The sequence below is a fragment of the Bactrocera oleae genome, chromosome 3 (assembly GCF_042242935.1).
Source record: "Bactrocera oleae isolate idBacOlea1 chromosome 3, idBacOlea1, whole genome shotgun sequence".
Lineage (NCBI taxonomy): Eukaryota > Metazoa > Arthropoda > Insecta > Diptera > Tephritidae > Bactrocera > Bactrocera oleae.
This window is the reverse complement of record NC_091537.1, coordinates 18,370,390-18,395,309: the sequence shown is the minus strand read 5'-3', so window position 1 is coordinate 18,395,309 and position 24,920 is coordinate 18,370,390. Positions and strand designations below refer to the sequence as shown.

At 34.2% G+C, this 24,920-nt stretch overlaps 1 protein-coding gene across 2 annotated transcripts in view; it reads right to left on the bottom strand.

The window, feature by feature from the left end:
- Lrch (Leucine-rich-repeats and calponin homology domain protein) overlaps window positions 1-24,920 on the bottom strand; it is a 52,859-nt gene that overhangs the window by 8,667 nt on the left and 19,272 nt on the right. Inside the window, exons 2-10 of one of the 2 annotated variants that reach the window (XM_070106180.1) lie at window positions 12,882-13,259; window positions 10,223-10,359; window positions 9,852-10,095; window positions 9,191-9,674; window positions 7,371-8,159; window positions 7,190-7,298; window positions 6,248-6,385; window positions 6,109-6,186; window positions 3,406-4,953 (exon numbers count right to left, since the gene is read on the bottom strand). In XM_070106180.1, the coding sequence (XP_069962281.1) occupies window positions 3,406-4,953; window positions 6,109-6,186; window positions 6,248-6,385; window positions 7,190-7,298; window positions 7,371-8,159; window positions 9,191-9,674; window positions 9,852-10,095; window positions 10,223-10,359; window positions 12,882-13,259 (3,905 nt within the window). Of the gene's footprint in view, window positions 1-3,107; window positions 4,954-6,108; window positions 6,187-6,247; window positions 6,386-7,189; window positions 7,299-7,370; window positions 8,160-9,190; window positions 9,675-9,851; window positions 10,096-10,222; window positions 10,360-12,881; window positions 13,260-24,920 lie in introns of those variants that run through there. The other variant, XM_014247694.3, reaches the window with a different exon arrangement.

Sequence of the window (24,920 nt, the reverse complement as noted above, 5' to 3'; positions counted from 1 at the left end):
TTCCTTTTTTTTAATAATTTATTTTTTAATTATTATTTTTCAACACAAATTACTTTCTTTTATGAAAATACTTATTTTTTCAATACAATGTTTTTTTTTTAAATTACTTATATGCTTCAAGATTTTTTTTATAAAAAATATTATTTGCAATAAAATTTTCAGTCAATATTTATGCGCATGAATAAAAGTATTTTTAATATAAAGTCTTTCGTTAAGCAGCAGTATTTGCTAAAAACAAAATGGTGGGTAAGGTTTCATTCAGTTCTTGTTAAGTCTTCATTTGTTACGGAAAATTAATACAGATAACGGCAAGTTGAGCAGTTAGTTTGGCAATTGAATTGAAATTATCAAATTTAGTGCGGTTTTGAAGGAATTTTTTTATTTTTTATTTAAACATTAAATTAGTGATTTTCGCATAAAACTTGTTAAATACAATTAAGTTTAGAGTTCCTTTACAGAACTGGAAAAGATATTGTGCAATATATTGTATACACTTAAGTCCTTTGATTATACACTCGTTTTGTAATACAATACATATACATCGAAATACGCAGAAAAAAATTTATAAAACTAAAAAAACATGTTTAAAAATATTAAATTACAAATTGAATAGATTAAAATAAAATGAATTTAGAAAAAATTTTAATAAATTTAAGAACAATTTTTACATGAATTAAAATTAACACTAAAAAGTTTAAGAAAAAAAAAATAAAAAAATTTTAACAAAAATTTACAAAAGTAGGGTTAAATATTTAAAAAAATTAAAATCAACAAATTTTTTTGAATTAAAAATAAAGTTGTAAAAATAGAAAACGTTAAAAATCGCTATGTTACAAAATTAACACAGAAAATTAAAAAAAAAAAGTTAATGCATTTTTTTTAAATACAATAATGGAATAAACAATGCAACAAAGTAGTTTGTATTCAGCAAATTAGAGTTACTAAATACATTAAATTATTTTTCAGAACTTATTTTCAAATTCTCTTTTTTCTTGGTAGTAACTCAAAATTATATGCAAAAAAAATTTGAATAAACAAAAAAAGAAATAAAATAAAAATAACAGATTCCGCAAACATATAAAAATCTAGTAATTTAACCTGTTCCGACATTGTGCTTCACGCTTAAAAGTATGCAATATTTGATGCCGATAAATATTTCATACGAATTTGTGCTCGATCTCTTATACTATATAAATTTTAAGGCGATTACATTTTTTATTTAATAAGTATATATAAAATGATTGAATATATTTTTTTTTTTTTTTTATATATTCCATCAATTCGCCTTTTGGTTTTAATAAGTCGTATTAAGTTATATATTCATTTTATATCGAAATAAATACTAAATGAATCGCTTTTTAATCCAAAGTCATTTAATATAAAGCATGGAAAAGGTTAAATTATAAAAAGTAAATATAAAAAACTTTCATTTTCAAGTCTATGAAAATAATTTGGTTTTCGTTTCCTTACGAAATGCACTTTTAAGTACTGTTATACAAAAAAATATGCAGCCTCTGCTCAGATAATGTTGTTTATAAAAAGTAAATAATATGCTTATTGAAATATATTATTATATTAAATGAATAGTTGTAACTTTAATGTATAATATGTTTTAAACTAAAAGCAATTTGTAGGTTTTAATACTATTAACCCGACATAGACCCTTGGTATGAAATTTTTTCTGGAAAAAAAGCGGCAGAAAATATTCCACAATTATTTTTGAGAAATGCAGCAAAAGTCAGATAAAAATCTATGTCTATGTCCGCCTATGTAGACCCTACAGTCATGGAAACGGCATATAACTGCAATTTTACTCTCGGGTATATGCTAACTGATTGAACTCTCAAAATAATAGATATATACGTGTTTGAAATAATATAAATAAATAATTATTAGAAAATTATAATAATTATTAAAAACAATGTATAATAGCCTAAAATTTTCCACGGATTCAAAATGTGGGGATTATAAGGAATTCAAATTTTTCAAAAAAAAATATTAAATATTTTTATTGTCTAAAATTGTTCAACTTTTTTAGTTTCAGCCATACTTTTTTCTATATTTTGGTTTAATAAAAACAGGAAAATCTTGTTTATACTCAATTACTTACAGCAAGGTAAACAGGCAGCATGATTTCAAAAGATATTTATTTTATATAAGTTATAAACTATTTACTACTTTGCAGACTTACATTTTATTATATTATTTTCATTTAGATATTCAACTTTGGTTTCACTAAAATTAATAAACTTTGGAGTCTTAGTTGGAAGGGAGAAAATTTTCTCGAAGCATATTTTTTAAATCTATAATAATGTAATACTACTTAGTTGGATAAATATTTGGAAGGAAAAAATCTTGGGAATAGTACAAACGTTCTCTCCATTATACTCATAAAATATTTCAAAGTTCGAAAAATGTCTCAAAAAAAAAAAATATTTTGAAGTATTGAAACTACGAACTCAGTATGAACAATATTTTAAAGTAAATACAAATCCAAATGAATTGAATATTTTTAAATAAATTACTGTAAATAAAAAATTTGAGCTTCGTGCTGACGGTTATAAATCAAAGTAAAGACAACATTTTTCAGTTTTCTGTAGAAAATCTTTCAAGATTTAAGATTTTAAAATTATTTTAAGGTTGTTACTGTGTAAGTATCTACCAAAATATTATAGTAAATTAAATAAATATTCAATTATAATATAATATATATCAAATATATGTAATAAATTATGTCGAAACATAGCAGCCATAGAAAAATATATTCAATGTTCTAAGTTCGTTATGCGAAAAAGTTTACGTATTTAGAAATTTAATAAAAAAAAGTTAGGTTATAGTATTTTTTACAATTATACTTAAGCACTTAGGTATTATATTACCTACAATCTCAAACAAATGATTATTAAAGTGGCATACGTTTATTACATTATTTAGCGGAATTGAAAAACGAACTCACGCTTTAAAATAAGAATAAGAATTAGCTTTTTTTATAATAAATATTAATAATTTTTAAAGTTTTAATAAATGAAATAAAATCAATATTTAAATGAAATTCTTACTAAAAAATTAATAATATTATTTTTTAATTACAAAATGTAACATATACATGCTGCAACGAATCTTTTAAGCAAAAGGCAGCCATTAAACTCATAAATAGTAATAAAAGCTTCATTCTTTACGGTTGGATTGTCTTAAATATTAAATATTATATAGTAAGCGGCATAAAAAACTAAAAAAAAAAGTACATATACCTTAGTCAACTTAACGTTTAGTACAACTCCTGCAACTTCGCTTGCAATAGTAGAATTCTCCACAAAACTAAATCTATACTTAAGCTCTATAAAGCAATGTGGCATATAACAATTCCCTGTGTCGCGTCTCTTATCCGGGCAATGGAAAGAAGACCAACAGCAAAAATGTTACAATAAAGACACACGATAGAATAATTGTAAGCACGTGCGAATCATGCTTCAACAGGTAAGAAGTGCCTGCCTCCTCAGCTGTTGCAAGACCGCCAGTCACATTACTGTTATTCAAAATTTTGCTGCTGTTGACCGACTTGCCATCGTTCACATCAACCACGCGATAGATGCTGAAAATGCTATTATTGTTAGGTTTTGTTGCTGATGCTGTCGCTGCTGCTGCATTTGTTGTTGTAGCTGTTGATGTGTTTGAGGATTTTGATTTGTTGCTGCTGTTAAGGCTGCCATTTATACTATTATTCAATGAGATTGAGGCTGAGGTTAAGGTTGCTTTGCCAGCAGATGAGTGTTCGAAGAATTCGATACGTTTCGAGACAATCGGTAGCGCCTCTTCTACCTCCACGGTAGGTGTTTTCTTTTGCAACGTTGCTAAATCGTATAACTTGTATTTGTTGCCCGTTACGTCTATTGCACGGCTTTCGACCTTTAGTTTTAGCTCCTCGTTGAATGTCGGCTTCTCGTTGATCAGCTGGTAAGCGCCACCACCACCAACGCCTTTATTGCAGTTATCCGTACCCCCTCCACCACCGCCGCCGCCAATTACTTCACTTTCCGTTTCCACAATGGTTTGCAGCATACACTGACTGTTGTTCACGTGTCCATAATTGATGCAAGATGTGGCACTCGAGGAGGAGAGTAGATTGAATTTAATTTTTTGAAATGTTTTCAACTTGGCATGACGAAAAAAATCGACAACATTATGATTATTGCTGCGCTGCTGCGATTTTTGTTTGCTGTAACTTTGACCGTAATGTTCCCCGTTTCCAGAGGCGTCGAATTCATCTCGCTCCTCTTCTTCAGCACCGACGCCTTCATCAATATCGTCACTGTCAAAATCTTTCGTATTCACTGTTTCATCAACACCAACACCAACACTACCGCCGCGACCACCACTTCCAACACCGTGTCCATTGGTGAGCACGGTCACATCGAAATGACATTTTGCACTCAAATTAAATGTGGAATTGTCTAGGCTTGCAAGCGTATGCAAAGTTGGCTGCATCATCTGTTCTTTGGTGCAGGTTGCAGTGAGTTGGTGCTCATATTCGTGCTCGAAGCCGCCATCGCCGCCGCGCCCATCCTTTGTCAAAACACAACGACGTTGAAAATCGAAAGTTGTCTGCGCGTTCTTATGTTGTTGTTCTTGTACTTCTTCATCTTCATCTTGCTGTTGCTTCAATTTCTCCTGCTGCCTTTGCAATTTTAACTTCAACTCGTATTGTTGTTGCAAATTTCGTATATTCTGATGATGTGGATTGTAATCCAAGGCGATTAGCGCCGAAACCGTTTTCAAAACAGCCGATGGATTCGGTAGCGTTTGTGAATTTTCATTTTGTTCATTTATATTTGGCATAATTTGGATTTGTTGGTGTTCATTGTTATTTATGGAATTTTTGTTGTTATTGCTGTTGCTGTTGTTGGATCCGTCGTCGGAGGGGGGCACAATGTCTGCACAGGAGCAAATCAACTCCTGCAACCAACACCAATAACAGATTTTTTGTTTGCATTTAGACCGTTTAGACAAATTAATAATTTAATGAGGTAAGTTTTTTTTTATTTTAGGGGGTAATAGGAAAGTGAGGGATTTTACGTGGTGCACTCATAAATATATACATATATGTACAGTTTTTCAATATTCTTGTACGTTAGTTTATAAAATGTTAAAAGTGAGTTATATAGCTTTGGAATAACTTGGTTTATAGCTTTTAAATCGTCTTTTGTAAAAAATAAGAAGTAGACGAGTCAAAGTTCTTGTATGGAAAACTTTTTATTTGAGAAGTTATCTTAGAGTATTGTTAGTTGATTATTGCAAAAAACAGCGCAAAAACCTCTGAACAAATTGCTCAGATTGAACCACTATAGCATATAGCTGCAATAGAAACTGGCCGATCAAAATTAAGATAAATATCTTTTCATACCCTTATTTTCTAACAGAAATGTAACCTGTAATGGATATTAAAGCTTCAGTGCAGCCGTAGTTATGGTTTTTCTTGTTAAATATACAGTTCCGCCAGCACAAAATTTTCGACTAATTTCGGATCAACAAGCTTCTATCAGAACATATTTTAACACATTATTCATTTCATTTTCCATTGCTGTTCATATGAATTGATCTGTTCGATCTTACTAAAGTGGAAATTTGTCTTGAAAGTAAAACTCAATATAGAGGATTTATTCGTTCTAAACGTTCAGATCAATGTAAAAAGAATACGTTTAGGTAAACTAAGCTTTATATCGCGGACAACGACTACAATCACACCAACATTCAACAGCAAGAACAATAAGGCATATATATACAGACTATATTGGATATTAGAAAGTATTTGAAGAACCTGATCACCGGTAAAAACCTATAATATTGAAGTTGAAAATCAATACGAATGTATTCCATACGTTGTTTCGAAGCTAACTGTATTACTACAATATGATTATGAGCTTGTGGACTAAACAATTAGTATTTCTTTGTCTCGAATCCTCCTTCGATATAATGCTATAAAATTTCAGATATATTTTGATTGCTATCTGATCAACTGTTATTCTAAATATTCCAAAGCTATTTAACTTTTTGCCCTCATTGAAGTTATATAGAGTTAGTAGTACTATACTATAGCTTCATTAGACTCACCTCATCTACACCAATTCTACGACAAGCTTCCAGAAAATTATCGACATTTCTGCGACAACGCGCCATTGTTAATTTCGACTGCAAGAAAATAAAATATATTATTAAAAATATTACTATGTTTTAGTATGTTGCGACTTACGACACCAGGCGATGGCACATGTATACTGGCAACCGAACGTGGACGCACATAATTGGCTAAATGACAGAGAATAACGCCATCGGTTAAGGCGGATGCTATATCTTCGGGTAGTGTCATTTTGAGACGTGTTTCAATGATCTGAAATTGTTGAAGATTGAGTTAATAATTTTTAACAGTAGTAATAGAAATTATTAGCGAAATAAAATAAATAATATCAGCATCACAAAAGTTTCGTATTTTTAAGAATTTTTTCACTTAGTATAATCGGCTCCCCAAACTTGAAAGCGTTTTTCTTGAAAATCTGTTTTAAAAGTCCGTTTGGAAAATTTCTCCGACTCAACTGGACCAATCGGCTTAAAATTTCCACATGACCTTCTCAGATAAATTTGTCAAGAAATGATCGATAAAATAAAATTTTTGATAAAAATTTTGATTTTTTAAGCCACTATGAAGTGTAATTTTTCCAAAAAAAAACGGCATTTTTCTGTATTCATCCATAGTAATATTCTTTTTTTTTAATTAAGATAATTTTACGAAGAAAGCCCTTCCTCACCGCAGCTTTTGGGCTATAATCCATGTAAAGTTTTCCATACAAAGACATAATTTCGATCGTTCAGTTTGTATGGCAGCTATATGCTATAGTAGTATAGTAGTCGACAATTCCGAAGCAACTTTTTGGGGATGAGCAAATTTCAAAATGAGATTTCAAAAACTGAGAAACTTATTCTCGCAAATACAAACAGATGGAAAGATGGGCATGACTAAATCGACTTAGCTCGCCATGCTTATCATTTATATATATATATATTATAGGGCCTCTGACGCTTCTATTTGTGTGGTTGAAACTTTGGGCCAACAAAAACCACTGCAACTCCGCAAAAGTTCGATACAGTACCCTGTTCTATATTCTACAAAAATATTAATAAGCTTCAGTGTACTTACACTCCGCAGTTGTGTCATTAATTCAGTCTCCTCACGTTGTCGATCGAATTCGCGACGCATAGTAAAGCTAAGTTTCTCCGCAGGTATGTCATGATTCCAGGTGACAGTGCTATTTATTGGATAAGAAAAATTAAACCAAATTACTATTTTATAACAGAAAAGGAATTGAAAATTCACTTACCGATGCGTTTTCGTAGTACCCAACTTATTTGTACCACTCACAGGCGATTTGAGACCACCAATTGAAGCAATTTTATTATTATTCGCAAGTATGCCAACACCGACCATGCCACCGCCGCCAACACCACTACCAGTGCCGACACCATTTAGCGTTTTCATTGGACTATTGGGTTTCACATAACCCATGCAATCACCGTTCAGAACTTGTTGTTGCTGTTGTGACAGTTGTTGTTGTTGTTGCTGTTGTAATAACAGCATTTTTTCCAACTCCTCTGCTGTTGCTGTTGTTATTGTTGCATTAGCTGTGACTGGTTGCATTTGCTTTGACGTCGCCAGCGACGACATTAATTCGGTATTCCGTGACGGCGTCACTTTTTGTACCGGTTTCTTTGGTATTACAACACAATAATCGCTGCCAGCGTCACCAACAATGACACCACCACCACCATTGACACCATTCATCATGCCATTTAGCATATTTAGTCCACCATTACTGCCAATAACACCTACACCAACTCCAACACCGACTCCTCCACCACCACTGCCATTCTTCATTATCGATTTCGGTTGTGGCATATTATTGGCACCATTCACAATTCGTATAATTTCGTTGCAGCCGTTATCGCTACCACCACCATTGTGATCTTCATGGTGTGACATATTTCCCACTATCGAATTCAAGGCATTCGAGGCCTCGCTCATGTCGTACAGCATTTTTTGGTTATTTTTGATTTTATAAACACTGGAGACTTCCAAATTTCGTTGCTGCTTCAATGCCTCCTTGTATTCACTGGAAGGGAGCAAAACATTTAAAAAACATAATAATGTTGCGAAGTGACAGTTTCTTCTGTAGCATTTTCCCGATAAATTTCATCTTTTGTTCCCACAACAGTCGAACATAGAGGCCACAATAGTAACAAAAGGGAAATTTATCGAGGAAAAATAATTTAAATCTGTTTATCCTCGAACGGTTTAAATTTGATATAAAAGCTTAAAAAATTAAAATTGGTGTTAGATTTCCCTTGTTTAACCTATGTGGAAACCGAATATAAACTAAAAACTTTGAATAATCTCCGTCAAAAATTTTTAATAAAACTATTTTATATCAGAAATAGTGCCGAAGAGTTGAAAGTAAATATTTACTATAAAAAAAATGTTTACTATAATTTTAAACAAATTTCGTTTAGTAAAAGCTTTCATTTTCTGCCGAAGCCGATCGTCTGTTTGTAAACAGAATTGGATATTAGGTAAGGGAATAGTTGAATGGTACAAATTTAGTAATAACTGGTATATCAAACATTTAGTGTTAAAATAATATTTAGCTATGAAATTCACAAAATATTTTAAACGATCATTATTAAACTAATTTTTTTTTAATAATATTACTCAAACAAGTAGAAAACTAAATCAAAGATTATCGTTGGCTATACCGAAGCTATAATACTCTTCCAAGGTGGAATTTTTATAGCATAAAAGGGTATAAAAATATCTTTATCTTGATTTGTATGGCAGCTATATCATATATATGGTTCGATCGGAAGCATATATTCCGAGATGGTGGTGTTGCCTTGGACAGTAATTCGAGCCAAAATTTTCGACTGATAACTCACAAGCTAAAGGACTAGTTCGCATATGGTATACACCGGCAGACAGACAGACCTGGAAAATCGACTCAACTCGTCAATCCTATCATTTACATATACTCGTACACTTTATATGATCTCCGAAGTTCTCTTTTAGGTGTTACAAATTTTGTGTCAAACTTAATATATCCTGCTCAAAGTATAAAAACTGGTTTAGTTTTATAATCACGTTACTAACCGATAGGTTTGTATATTTCCCAAATTTTTATTGGACTTCTCGTCGTTCTTGCCATTTTGTCCGCCAGCAATCTGTTGATAATGTTCTATCATGGCATCGTCTTGGTCGGGTGATGAGCCATTACTCCCGTTATTACTCCCATTACTCGAATTCGAATGCGCATAGTTTAAATGCTGGTGTTGTTGCTGTTGCACCGAATGATTCTGATGCTGCGGTGTGACAGGCGCTGATTGCGCAGACGCCGCCACTTGCATTTCTACTTTACGTTTCATTGGCGAATCCGTTGCACTTAGCGGCTTAACAACGGCGGCAGTAACCGCTATTGGAACGACTATGCCACCTGTACTCGTGCCACTCAACGATATTGACTCATCAACGATAGTGCTTGAGCTAGAAGTCAGCGACGCATCCATTAATTCCGAACTCAACGAGGGAGGCGGTGTGGTTGGCGTTCTACGTGCCGGTGAATCCAATTTGGTTTTAACTGTAAGTTGAACACAGGAAGTGAGTAAATGAGCTGTGATTAGTGGTTGATTGAATTGCTATGATGTGTGTTGTTGTATAATACATGAAAACAATTGTATGCAGTTGTATGTATAACTGTTTGGATGTTTATTTGTAACTGTGTGTGTGTGTGTGTGTTTGAGTGTGCATTAAATACCGTTTGGCATATCGTGTGACCAACGCTTGTCAATGCCATCACAGGTGCTGTAGCCGGACTCAGCGCCATGATGATGACGCGGCACACGATTCGATTCGAGCACACTGCCGTTGGCCGCATGGCGTGGCGCTCGTCGCAATGTGGTGTAGCCATCATAATTGCCACCGGCACGAGAGCCCTTCTCATCTTTGGCCGCTTGAGTTTCGAGAAATTTAAAGACGTGTACAAGACCGCGTATGCAGAGCTGTAATGGAAAGAAAGTTCAACTGGGGTTATTAACGGAATTTAATCGTATTTGTAGCAAGAGAGTAGAAGAGAGAGTGTAACTAATGCAATGCAATCAAATATTTTTCACATATGAGTACACTTACACTAGCAGGTGGAGACGTAAGCGGATTATTTTCTAAATTCAATTCGACCAGCGCTGTCATTTGGCGTATCTCCAGAGGTAGACTAGCGATGCGATTATTGCTAACATCCAACGATTCCAGCGTTAGACACGTCAATTCTGTGAGACAGAAGTTAAGAGAATTATTGTGACAATTTCAAATTTAACATCGAGTAAGAGTGATAATTTTTTACTTAAATTAAAAACTGTTCCAGTCCGTCAACAAAAATTGCTCATAAGTATGTCTGATGTCAAAAAGAAGTGTCCCAATATTTTCTTTTCTTATTAAAAAAAATTCGTATCTTGACTTTGACTGTTCAGTTAGCCTGACAGTTATATGCTATAGCTGCCCGATATTGGCGGCGATATCGGGAATAAAAAGGTGTGCGAAATTTCAATTGATATCTCAAAACATGAGCGACTAATTCGACTAGTTAGAGGCGATTTCTTTCAAGTTATTCAAATTTTACATGCCCACATAAAAGATGACACATCCTGTATAGTTCATAACCTCTTGAATTTTCTGTAACCTCAAAAGTAAACATTACAGATTTTTTATACCGGTTTGTTGCAAAATATTAAGTCTTTACTATTAAATAAATCTCCTAGTCACAATAAATTTGCTCAAGGGCCTAAGACGATCGAGTTACAAGTTACTATTCGACATATGTATAAGATTGATATATGATCTGGTGGGTGAAGAAGAGCGCCTGTTCTTATAAAAGTACGACTGAAATACCAGTGTGAGTGCCCATTTCAATCGAATGCATTAGCGATCATGTTTATATTCCCAGAAATATAAATAGCAATACGTAATATTTCATCGTAAGAAGCTATTGATAAGAATACAATTCCAAGCAACTAATAATTAGGTTTGTCAGCTGCTTATTTGCTTACTTATTGTTTAATGCAACTTAAAAAAGTTTTCCAAAAAAACTTCTTAAAATTAATTTAATTCATGTAAAAGTAACTCAAACATATTAAGATCATGGGGAAAACAGCTAAAAAATTGAGCGAAATCAAAATTTTTTCGCATGACTAATAAAAAAGTTATGTGAAATATTTCTTAGTACGGAAATACCGATAAGCGGGCGCTCGAACTCACAATTTTATGAAATTCAGAATATAGGAAATAAGGTAGGGCAAAGTCCGGTTGCTGCTGAACTTTATATAGTATAAGGTCTAGTAAAAATAAATAATATATAAAAATACATTAGTTTCGCATTAAATTTAAGCTTTAATTGGCATAGTTAAAATGATCTGACTGAGGTCAAATATGCACCGTTTTGTTCGATAACTAGTTTTCATTTTGAGGGTAATTTCATACCACTCTTATAGAAACCCTTGTCTTTATTGGCAAAAAAACTGGAACAGCCGATTTTCAAAGCTTGTTTCGGGGCGAAGCAAATTCATTCGCCATAAAATGGACCAGTTATTAATCATTTTGTGATAAAGTCCGTGCTATAAAGTGCATAAGAACCTCCCAACCAACCTCCCGTAGCTTCTGGCGATTCACTATCGATGTGTGTGTTCTGGCGTTCTCTTGAAATTTCCTCATTTCCTCTCCTATTGGCCAATGCTGGCCGCTTCTTGGCGATTGCTTCCTTCAGACGGGCTATCGTTGGCAGTAACTATCCGAAATAGGAGTTTTTGTAGGGAACAGCTAATAGGAGATGCTGGCCTGTCAATCCCACGACAAAACCTTCCTAATCGTCAATTCTGGCTTGGCCGCGATTCGACCACCATCGTTTTTGATAGACATTGTCGACCGACAATCTTGACCGATGTATACAAACGATTTCCCATATTTAGTTATATTGGGTATAAGAAGTTTAGTGAAAGCCTGGACTCAATTTTACTAAGATATATCGAAAATTGTCGGATATATTCGATATAAAGTAAACACACAGGGAAGAAATTCCTTATATTTTATAAACCTGTGAGGGCTAGGTTTGGCCTAGACCAGGGTTGCAAATTTTTTTATTCAAAAATGTTGCATTAAAATTAAGATTTATATTTTTTTATCCCGATGTTAGGATATGTTCGAAAAATTAGGTAAAATCAGTCTAGGCCAGTTTGGAATAATGCTTTAAAAAAATAATTAAATTAACATTTGAAATAATATTATTTTTTTAATACCGTATGTATTTGGGATATGTCTGTCTTATTTGTAACGCTGGCCTTGACCGTTTTTATCTAGTTTTAGTTGTGATAAAAGGCAATATTCACACTAAATGAGGTTGACAAAACAGTGTTTTGTCGGCGTGACAATAGTTCGATTGCATCGGAATCCAACTACTCCAGAGTGGCAAGGAATACTATCTGCCAAGTTATATAAGCATATTTAAATTTTTGATAAACATATGTACATACGTCGTATGTATGTACGTCGAAAAATCGTTTAATCTGTATGATATATCTAACTCGATTAATTGTATGTTCTATAAACAACCGTTAGTTGAACAAAGCTACCATATTATACACTATGCCAGATATTGCGTTGGTATAAATATAATACTTGAAATATATTTATTAAGTACGCTAAGCTAGAAACCATCTCACAAATACTACGCCAATTTATTTATTATTATTATCGACCATATAAAAAGCCCCAAATGTATGGTATGTTTGTAATTACTCACCACGCGGTAAATACATCAACTGATTGCTACGCAACGATAGTGAACGCAACGAACGTAGCTCGCCAATGCGTGCCGGCAGCGTCGACAATTGATTGTATGAGGCATCCAAATCAGTAAGCCGCTCCATGCGGCCCAACTCATCGGGCAGCGTTGCCAAGCGATTATTAGACACGAGCAGCACTTGCAACGGCAGAAAGCAGATCTCACGTGGCAGAGCTGCCAGTTGATTGCTGCGCAAATCCAAATACGTTAACGATGTCAGATGCTTCACCGATTCGGGAATACTGCGTATTGTGTTGTGATAGAGCAGCAGCGTCTCCAGAAATGAGAATGTGGTGATCTCCTCGGGTAGCTCGCAAAAGCGATTACGCGATAAATCTGTTCAAAGAAAAAAAGCAAAAAAAAAAAAAGCATATTATTATATAAATTAGTGGGAATTATATGGGTTGGATAAGAGTTCACAGTGAAAAGACGTTGCACAGAAATAGATCGCTAGAGATGAGCTGATAATTCAATTGAAAAGCGTGAAGAACCGAATTAAGCGCAGTGAAATGGATTTGCATGCTATAGGGGGTACTACAATTATTGGAGATGTTGCAATGTGTGGTAAACGCGTGGCTGTCAGGCGATCGTTCCTATGTGTGTATATTCAAGAATGTATGTATGCATTTGTGAACATATATATTTCACATCAAATTAATCAACGGTTGGCAGCCAACTGCCGGCAAGCTTGTAGGCAGGCAGACAAGCTTATTAGTATTTATTTTGAATTTTTGTTGTCTTTTTTTGTTTTGTTGTGCTTTGTTTTCTTTTTCTTTTTTATGATACACTTTCGTTCTTCTTATTTATGTTGTGTTTCAGTTTATTTTTTATTATTTCAACAAAGTTGTTTGTTGTCATTGTCTTCCCTTTAGATCTGTCTCCCATTTACCAACACATTGCTGTCACCTCCACATGACCCTGTAGGAAATTAGAAAAATAACAACTGGAACCCTGCTGGGAAATCAAAAGCATCGGGAACCGACTTATGTATATACCGTAATTGGAGGCCCAAAGGATAAAAACTTTTCTATATGTATGCTGCTGAGCTGAGAGCTCTTTGTCAGATATAAATCGGGGTGCTTTTCGGTTATATTGACCCTTTGGTAATGAAAATAGATTTCTAACTTGTCGTAAAGACTCTTCGTGACTAAAGGTTGGGTAAGGATAGTAGCCTACTAATATGGTAAATCAACTGAAAATATCCCAATTTTTTTAAAATATTTTTAAACACACATTTTTTTATAAATATTAGAACAGTGAATGGAACTAAATTTGGCCTAAATTTGAAAGCGCTTGATGATTATATAGCTGTTTTCGATTCGCCAAGCCAAGCTATGATTCTTTCTAGGTAAAGAAATTATTTTTTTGGTCCAAAACGTTTTAGCAACCCCTTAGTTTTGTTTCCTATAAACTATTATAATAAATGTTAAACATTACGTTTTTAAAATCAAAATAAAAAGAAATTCGTGTTTTCATTTGTAATTTGAGCAATTCATAATAGTACAAACCCGATAACTTTGTTGTTGCTTTTACATGTAATTTTTTTGGCGAGAGCAGCGTGCAAAGATAGCGAGCAAAGAAATGGCGAATCGAAGACAGCTTATATAAGAACGTTTTAAAGACGACCTTTATTTTGGTTTAACTTCTCGATGTGATGCTCGTTTTCGAAAGAATGATTTCGGTAATAAGACTAATGATGGCTTTTTTTCGGTTTTTGAGCTTTATACGTGATGGCTTTGTATCATCTGGAAAACACCAGTGATAAAAAAAAAAAATATATCAACCGCAAGAAGCTAAGTCTGCGGTAAGTTCTTTGAGCAATATTAAAGATAGTGTATTTTATAGGTCTTCAGATAGCCGTAAGCCGACCAAGATAGGTAAAAGAAACTTCACGCTTCAAAACTACTTCTTAATCAGATCCAACAAAAATTTTCTCCCTAACTGTAAAAAAGATGAATTTACTAGGGATGGTACCCTGATGTTTGTACCGCCGTACTTTTCCGTTTGGGAAATTCATTTATCGAAACATACACAGTTCGCGGACCTACAGACAGATATGATACGCTATGTACCAACAGCTAATTTCCCCCTCAATCGTCCTCACCTTAAGGCATTTCTAGTTTCCAACTGCCTGCCGAATGCACATTGCAACGCAGAAACGCACATGCAATCGTCGACGAACGTAACGCATTTGACGTGTGTGTAGGGGCGCACACGATCCGGGTACGTGCTGACAACTGTGTGGCCTATTTTTATTGATATTTACACATTCGTGTAGCACAAATGCGTTGTAGACACTCATGTGTGTACCCGTGAATGTAGTACATATGCGCTCCCTATTGGATTTCGCATGTTGCAAGTCGCTTACCGCTTACGAAAGCCGACTGGTTTTCACGGGGAAAATTACATAGTCGTATTAGCACGTTTGAATAATTTTTTCATTCCATTCAATTGCATTGCCAAGCAAAATAAGCGCGAAATTGCTCAACTCACAGCAGGGCTGGCTGCATCAATGGCTGCACGCTTTTTTTATTCAAATTGTTCTTCTTTCTTGTAAATGTGCTGCCAACCCCGCTATGGCATATTAATAGTATAAAATTAATTTTTCCATGGGTATTAAATTGGCTTTGAGTTATTGAAGCAGAAATTATGCGCCTTTAAAAAATGTTAATATGAGCAAGAAAATGACAATAAATTGTGGGTGAAATATATGTATTTATAGCGTCTAAAATATAGCTATTAGGGGCTTTTATGAAATGTTAGGACAATAAAAATGCAATTTTATAAAAATAGCACCATTTAATATCAGGCAGGTAAGGGCGGAAGACACTACTGAAAGCTCCCTATAGGTAAATGTATGTGAACATTTTATTTGTCTACGTCTACGTGGTCTAATAAAGCGAAATGCACTCGAATTTAACGACGACAAAGAATTATATCACTCAAATAGTTTAACCGTTTCTTTACTATTCTTGCAACCAAATATTTTTCTTTCTAGTTACCTTGTTTGTCTCTTAAGGAGATCGAATACCTTCGCGGTCTGAAAAAAATCGATGTTTTTTTTACATATTTCGCATGTGTACATAACTAGAAACATGCCCGATAAAGAGTTTGATCTAGAGATTATGGTTTACGAGATATCAAGTCCCCCCAAACCCAGCTCTGCGCTGACTATCCACGTCGCGTCATTTATCCTTAAGGATAACTTTTCCCAATATGTCATGAGTAGTTTTTTCCAATCCATCGTTAAAAATAGGCCCGAAGGTAGACGACCAACTTAAACCAATTTTAAAATGACCATAGGATGTAAGACAAGTATCTGCGGGCCCAGAATAGTTTTCCTATGTCAATTAATTTAAATGCATAAGCAATTTTTTTTTCAATTTGAGACCATTTCGAAAGATCAAACAATATATGAGTTTTGTTTCTACCAAAGTAAAGGTCGAATTCCCCTTTATTTTCTAATATCAGCAAACAGTTTTTTTACAATATTTAAACATTTGTAAAACAGGACTGTTCTTAATTTTGAGAGTTCTTTATCGCATACTACACAGGAAGAGCGCACATTCTTAATATAAGAATCCACGTTTTGTATAAATATACAAAATTTTATATAAAGCTTCGATTGAAGTAACATGGAGAAATATCTGATAAAGTTTCTAAATTAAATTGAATTTGATGTAATCCAACTACAAGGTAGTCTTCACACTTGCATAAAGATAGGCAAGCAATCAACTCAATAATAATATGTTAAAAACAATAATATTGTAAACATAACAATATTAATATAAAATTGCATTAAAGTTGGTGACCGTTACACTTTAATGAGCACAAATTAATTCCTATCGGTTCAAATATGCTTAATTGCTAGAAAAGTTACAAAAGGAGAGACGATATGAAATTTGAAAAGAATTTCAAATATTCCATTAGTAAAATCGTACTCGCTGCCACAATATGTACGCTATGGTCGCGTTACAAAGTCGTTAACAAGTTTGCGCATAGCCCTAGTTGATATTGAAGTTATGCCAAACCCATTATATATACACAACGAACAATTTAAGTATCGAACTAGTCACAAGGTAACTAGATTTATAACTAACAAAATTCTGATTAAAATGTCACTAGGCAGGAAAATACTAGCAGAATATATGGACTGAGAATGAACTAGTCCGTAAAGTCAGAAATTATTACTATACTAAGAATTATTAAATATTTATTAAGTACTTCGTTCCATTAAAACTATTTAATACAATTGGTTACCGAGTATATTTATATAGCTTTTAGTTAAATTAATTTTAAACTATCAAAATTATTATAGCGCGTTTTTATATAAATATAGAACTTTTTACCACCATTCCAGTTAACAACTCAACTCTATTTCAGTTGAAGTTTTGCAATTCAGTATTACCGATAATAACTCAATCTACTAAAAATATTTTTAACTGAATTACTATCCTCTTTCAGTAATTTTTGCAGCACATAATGGTTGACTACATAGGCTTCATCGTTTTAGGATAAATTACAAGTATATTTTATTGTCTTTCGCCATCACTAACTAAATTATATTATTTTGATTTTTCCTTTTAAAATCATCAGTTTTTTTCACAACGCCACTTTTTTAGAGTACTTTAACTTCAGCTGAAAGTAGTTGTAATGCTAAAACAAACAGGTAGTTGTTTTAAAGTTGAGTTGTTTCAGTTTCAGTTCAACTGAGTCGAGTTGTAAACCGTTATGAATGTATTTTATTTTCAGTAAAATACAAACAAATATTATAATAACCTGTTAGTGTTGAAACCGAATTTGAAACATTAGACTAGGCCCAATATTAAACAAATTTTTTAGCACTTCCAGCCTTATTTCGTCATTTACACGGCGAGTGTTGGTTTTCAACTGATCTATCGTACCTGGTATATCAATATATCCTATTGTCATGACATACTCCCACCAAAAGTAGTTTCTTCATTTTAAGTTTGTCACAATAAATGATCTCACACACCATTTGGTTATTGTACAGTTCGTTAGAACGTTTTAGAAACAGTACTATTATTAATGCAATTGACAACTAAAAATTGAGAATAATTTGACTGAATATCTTACTATGGACAATAATTTTAGCTGCCTTTGCAATTTTAAAAAACATGAACCAATAATAGAGGCCGGATAGTCTCTTCAGCGACCAAATACGAGTTTTGGAATTAAATGTTTAAGATTTTTAAAAGTTCTGCCGGTGCTAGACTTTGTATGGTTATTTGCCAAACTCTACAGCACATAAATGTCAAGCACATTGCTTCTTTTGACAGCTGGCTTGACAAGTACGGTTGACAGGTAGATTTCCTATAGTAAACTAACGATTAACAGCTGATTGGACACACTTCTCGTCGACTAATTAAGCTTGCGGTTCATACAATTTGTAAAGTAGTTTGTAAGTAGTTCATTTTACAAGAGTGTATATACATATGTTCATACGCTTAGCATATGTAAGTATATTTGTTTCAATTTATAGAATACACATTGCTTTTATAGACATTGCTTGCAAATATTTTAATAATGAAATAAGTAGTATCACAGCATGTCGGCAAATTCAGCCGCAAAGTGGATTCTACTCGGTTTGAGTAGCAAAATAAAGCCGTAGAATTTCCCACTGTGCGCTGAGTGCTTCCTGTATCATTTCCATCTGCCAACATAAAGCGAGGCAAGTAGAGGGAACGGACGGAGCAAACCAAACCGGTGCACCATTGGCGCTGGTGTCCTACATTTTTCAGCTGTTCAACCACAAATACAACTGCAGTTCGTCGTTGTTGTTGTTGCTAGTCGGAATGAATGGAGTCGAAAGTATATTAAGCGAATTTTTTAGGCTTTTGTAAATTTTAATCAGAAAAAGAAAAACAAAAAACAGAGAGGAGCGAATTGCTTGCTTGCAGATGTTGCAGCAACGTGCTATGTAATATGCACTGCCACAATCCAATTTCCTCATTACAACAACGCTGCGGATTTGTTAAGTTGGTAGCCAACGTTGCAAGTGCGGAAGCAGCTTGCTGTCGCCGTTTGGTTCTTGGAAGGGTTTTAGGTAGCTGCTGGAACTGAGCTTTTGGCCATAATATTAACAGTATGGCCGTGGTTGCGGGTGTTTATGAGCCCAGGGGTGCAAGCACATTGCTGCTAGAACTTGTCGCTGGTAATACGAGTACTCAAGTTATTTTTCACTACACAAATGTGATTTATCATACAGACGCTGTGCTCCATCTGCATTAAATATATATATATATATACATGGATATATTTATATTTGTATGTTTGTTGGTATGAATGCATGTGTGAGTGTGCTTATAAACTTATAGTAAGTATTATATTGTCTGACTGGCAAATTCTTTTGTTAGATTTTCCGCTTTGCTTTTCAGCTCTTGTTTCGTTCCTTGTTCTGCACGTTGCTGGTGTGCAGCGGAAAATGTAGGAACTTCCGTCTGCGAGCTGTCGCTTGACGTACACGACGTACAATTTTATAGCAGTCAGCCAGTTTTTCCAGAGCTTTTCCGCACTCTGCGGATATACATACATACAAACACTCATACATAAGTATCGGTGCGAGATGTCTTATGTTTTCCAGATATTTATAATACCGATATATATACCTAAATATATAGTCGTATATATATTTTTATATATGGTATATATATTGGGTGCAAATGTTCATGCCGAGTGTCTGGCTGTCGTGTAATTCCACACTCACTCCAACTGTGCAAATAAGGGTGAAGAACTTTTACATGTCGTAGCTGGCTTTTCAATATATATTCAACTTTGTTGTTGTAGTTATTGTTGTAACGTATTGCTTTGTATTCAGCTATAGTTTTATGGTTGTATTTTTGAGTTTATTCAACTTTGTGGTAAAATGTAACAACTTGATGTCCATCGGCCAATACTTTGCCCAGGCGGCGCCTCGAAATTCTGCGTCTTCTTCTTCTTCTCGTTTTTCCCTCCTTTCAAGGGTGGTTGATGCATACAATCTTTGCGGCATTATTTCTTAAGTGCTGCTAAAGTGCGAAATCGAACCTTTGCTTCTGCTTCTTCTCCACTTTTTTTTTTAATTTTTATAGGTCTTGTGTGGATGTGATTTGAGTTCTTCTTGGCTAATGTCCACTTGAAGCCTTAAAAGACGTGGTTACGTATAGTGCAAAACGATTGGATTGCATTTAATGCATTGTAGCGTCTAAAAGCAAATAAAGTTGGCACAGGCTTTTAGCGATTCAACCATAAATCCAACGTGCTGCATCGTGCGGAAACGAGCTTATGCACCCAAAGCCAAATAGGTAGTAGTATGAACTACCGCTGTTATTTGCGAAAAGTGATTTACATTTTAATTTTCAGAATAAAAGCAGCTCAGTTGTAGGTTTTTACCGCAAAGTTGTTTAATTGATTAACATTTCAAGAGTAACATAACCTAGAAAGTGGATATCAAGTGTAACAAAAGTTATAAGAAGAAAAAACGTTAACTTCGGTTGCACCGAAACTATAATACCCTTCACAAATATATTAGAGATTCCTTAAAAGAACTTGATTTTGATCGGTCAGTTTGTACGATAGCTATATGCTACAGTGGTCCAGTGGTTTGAACAATTTGTTCACAGATTGCAAAGCTGCCTTGAATAATGATATATCCCAAGTATCGTGAAAAAACCTCATTTAATGAAAAGGTTGTCCATACAAGCATTTGATTCCGTTCGGCTCAGTCTGTATGGCAGCCATTTTCTACAGTGATCCGATCTGAACAATTTCTTTGCAGATTGCAGCACACCCTTAAGTTATAATCTATGCCAAATTTCTACGAAGATTTTTTGTGTAATTTCAGTGAAAAGATTTTACTAAAATTTTAGAATATTTGAACACATTATAATGCAGCCGCTTGGCCGAGGTCGACTACAAACAATTCGCGCAATTAAAATGTCAAACGTCTGCAGTGAACCTCAACTCGTGTCACAAACATCGATAGACACGAATATAACTCACAAAACGGAAAAAAAGAGAACAAATGCCTGACTCCGTATCATTGCACTTTTTATGCGCCATCTCCAACTGATCGACAGATGTTCGCGCTAGTCAAGTATGGATGGTCGTATGCTCAACTAGCAAACGCTGAGTCGCGGACACGCACTCCACCAAAACACACAAGAGAACACAAGTTCGCAAGTATGCATTTTGAGTGCAAAATTTTTATTGCGTTCCTTAAGCAATTTGCTGTTGTCGCATTTAGCTTAACTAAAACTGCACAGCTGGGGACACATGATGCAACCAAACGAACGACAATAACATCGATGGCGACAACGAGAATCTGGTCGGTGTGGTGTCAGCTGTCGGTACCATAACCGATGTATGGCCACCGCTGCCGTTTTTGCCATCATCATTTCCAACGCTAACGATCGCAAATAAACATATGATGGCGTGTTGCCACCGAACCGGAGGCCTTAAGTAATTGAATTCATGCTGCCGCAAATGATAGAAAACCAAAAAAAGCTAAAACAAATACAAGTAGGTATAAGTGTTGTTGTCATTTGCTGACGTTTTGGCAGCCTGTCCAACTAGCTCCCTGTCTGACAGCTTATGAGGTTGCTGACGCTTTCAAACGACTGCCAGGCACACTATTAATTTCTCGCTACTGTTATTGCTCGCGCTGCCTGCCTGCCGGCTTGGCCGCTGAGTAGTTGTCTTTGGCTGTTGTTTTTGCAATTATATGCCACTTTAATCTAATAGCTGCACACTAGTAACTCATTTTTCATGTTGTTGTTATTGTAGTGCGCTTTAATTTGCTTTAAATTTGTTTTTATTTGCAAAAATTATTCAAATTGAGGTTAGTTGTTCAGCGTGTAAACGATATGTATGTCAAAATGTGTAGCTTTGCATTTCGTACGATATATGTGAGTGTGACCACAAATAGATTCATTCATATTTTTCAAGCCCGACATTTTTAATATTTTTTTTATATGAATTATATTTTATTTTCAGCACTTTGTAGGAATTACTACAGTTAGTTTGGTCTAGTGCAAATAATATAGTTTTGTAGGTTAGGTTTCAGTTTCACAATGTGTAAGTATTTGAGTGAAAGACTAGAATTGAACTTTAAAATCTATTAATATTACTATAACGCTCAAATACCGGAAATATAAGACCTAGTAAAGAGAAATGCATTTTTTGCATTAAATTAAGGTTTTATATGGTAAATATGGTTAAAATGACCCGATCTAGATCAAATATGCACCGTTTTGTTCGATTTTCAAAAGCTTCTCTTGAGACATATTTTTCACCAGCTTAAACATTCCCCGTGAACAAGAGCAGGTAGTAATCAGCAGATTCGGACTTTAAGAATCTCGGTGCAAAAGAACTTCGCAACCAAGCTCCCAGAGCTCTGGCGCGTCACTATTGATGTGTGTGGCCTAACGTTGTCCTGATGAAATACAATTCCTCTCCTATTCGCCACAGCTGGTTGCTTCTATACGACTCAGATAGTCCAATTGTTGACAGTAGACGTCTGCATTAAGAATTGGGCCGTAGAGGAGCTACTCATAATAGATGATTCTCTGCCAATTGCGCCAAACACATAACAAAACCTTCTAGGTCGTCAATTTCGCTTTGGCCATCGTTTATGCTGGCTGCCCGTGATTCGACTACAACCGTTTTCGCTTGACGTTGTATTAAGTAGCTTCAGCAGCGATTCGCAGTTGAAATTCTGTGGATTATGCTTTTTTGCATTGCCTCATGTGTCACCTTTACTGCAAGCTTTGTTTTTGTATCCAAACTTATTTAAATGGTACCAAAAGATTCTGATGCTATGCTTAGCTCCTGAGCAATCGAAACAGTTCTTACATGATAGTCGTAGTCGGCGATTTTCATTATTTCATCAATTATTTCAAAAATTCGCTTCCACAACTTGGTGCATCTTTCACATCAAAATTACTAGAATGGAATCGATGAAACAAAAATTGCTAGCGATTAGCTGTTTAGTATTCGGATCATGCATCCAGTTCACATTTTCAGCCGCTTGAGTTTTTGTCATTTTGCTGATGCTCATCTTTTACGCATACTCAACCTACTACGTCATTCAATCAGAAAAGTTTTTTTAGTATCATAAAACGTTACCCGATGGTCCTTATACGACGCGAGATACAGATTACTAAAGTCATCTTTTAGAAAAACAATGGATTTCCTTTTGCCAGATCTGTTAATTGGTCAGTATACTTTTAGCTGCTTTCCAGCTTTGAATCTTCACCGAGATAGCTTTGTATAGAAATCCTTTTAATATATTTCTTTGATCTGTATGAGCCTTTTTACCACTCAAGCACACTGTTTATAACCCCTAAATGTATATTAAAAACATATGAGTACTTAAGGCATTGCCTACATTAAGGCGACCGACAATGTTTAGTGTAATTAGCATGTTACATGCTCTAGCTGCTCGTAACTACCAATCCCTGCGCAAGAAGAACACAATTAATTTTCTGACTTGAAAAAAACTTTCTATAAAATGCAAAAGCTCCTCGAAGGACACTTGAGGTATGTAGATTTGTCTAATTATTCCATTCGTTTAATAACTTCAAACTAATCAACACAAATAAAACGAGCATCAGCGAAACATATATAAGAGATGTTACTACATATATTTAGTTAAGTTGGAATGCCTAACTCATTTGTAATCACAGAGTAGTACGTAATAAGTTGAACAGTCACCAATAGTATAAATTTCCTGAGGTAATCACTAGAGCCGGAAGATAAAATTAGTTGTAGAAATGATAACATTACACAGAAAGATAAGATAGCAGATATACAACTGAGCTCTGAATTAGGTAAAATTGTCTAAAAATGTGCAATAATATAAAACAGAATGGGTTGTGCTGGTGGGTGGTGGGGTTTAGGCGGTGCGCGTTGTTTTTGTTTTTTTTTTAACAACTTTGGTCAACCAACATTAATAATTGGTAATTTTATGAACCAAATTTAATGATATCGAAGTGCACGTATTTTACTCAGGTTGATTCAGAATTTGCGAAACAATTACATAAAAGCGAATAAAATGTTTCGTAATATCTCAAGTAACGAAATGATTACAGCATAGAAAGATAACGACATTATTATGCTCCCTCTATCGGTTAAATAAAACAGTCTTATTATATACAGCCGCTAGTATGACGTCAGCCAATCAGCTGATCAGAATCGATTAGCAATTCGACTATGCACGTAATTCGAGTATATTAACAAAGAAGCTTTCGAAATGTTATAAATTTGAAGAGTGAGCGAAGTTTATATATCAGGGACGACTTTTGTGATGCTCGAAAAAAGTTACACCTAAAACGAAATGGAAAAAGGTTTGGATTTGGTTGTTGTTTTCATTTGTCAACTTGATTAACTCAGAAAAACCTTGTATGCCCTTGTGGACTTGACAAAATTAGTGAGCTAATCGGAAGCTCAAATTAAAAGCTCTTTGTAAAGACAATTAACATGGATATCGATTAATGAGTACAAAACATCCTATAATTGAGAAAAATTTGTTGTTTTTCAGTTGAAGAAAATAAATTAAAAGTATTTTTTTTTTAATAGCCGACTAAGAAATTTTTAGCTAGCTGTATGTTGAAAAAAAGCTAAAAAGAGGGAGCTTTCAAGACTAAACGGAAAAGTCAAAAAATTAAATTTTTATGTTCCCATCGAAAGGTATTACTTCTTTTTCGCATCTTAAAAACCTAGATATCTAGCAGTTTTTGGAAACTAAAATAATCCTTTAACAGAAAACATATTAAACTCAGCAAAAAGGGGGTTTGTTAGCACAGAGTACCTGATTATATAAACTGACACAACAAGTTAACTTTCTGTTAACACAGTGAAAAATATAAAGGGTGTGGTGCGCTTTACGAAACTCACATCGATAATCTTTACAAAAATGAAATTTATTATAGATGAAATTATGTTGTGATTTTTTTTGTCATTTTGTATTTAATTTTATTTTTCTGTCATTTATGTATA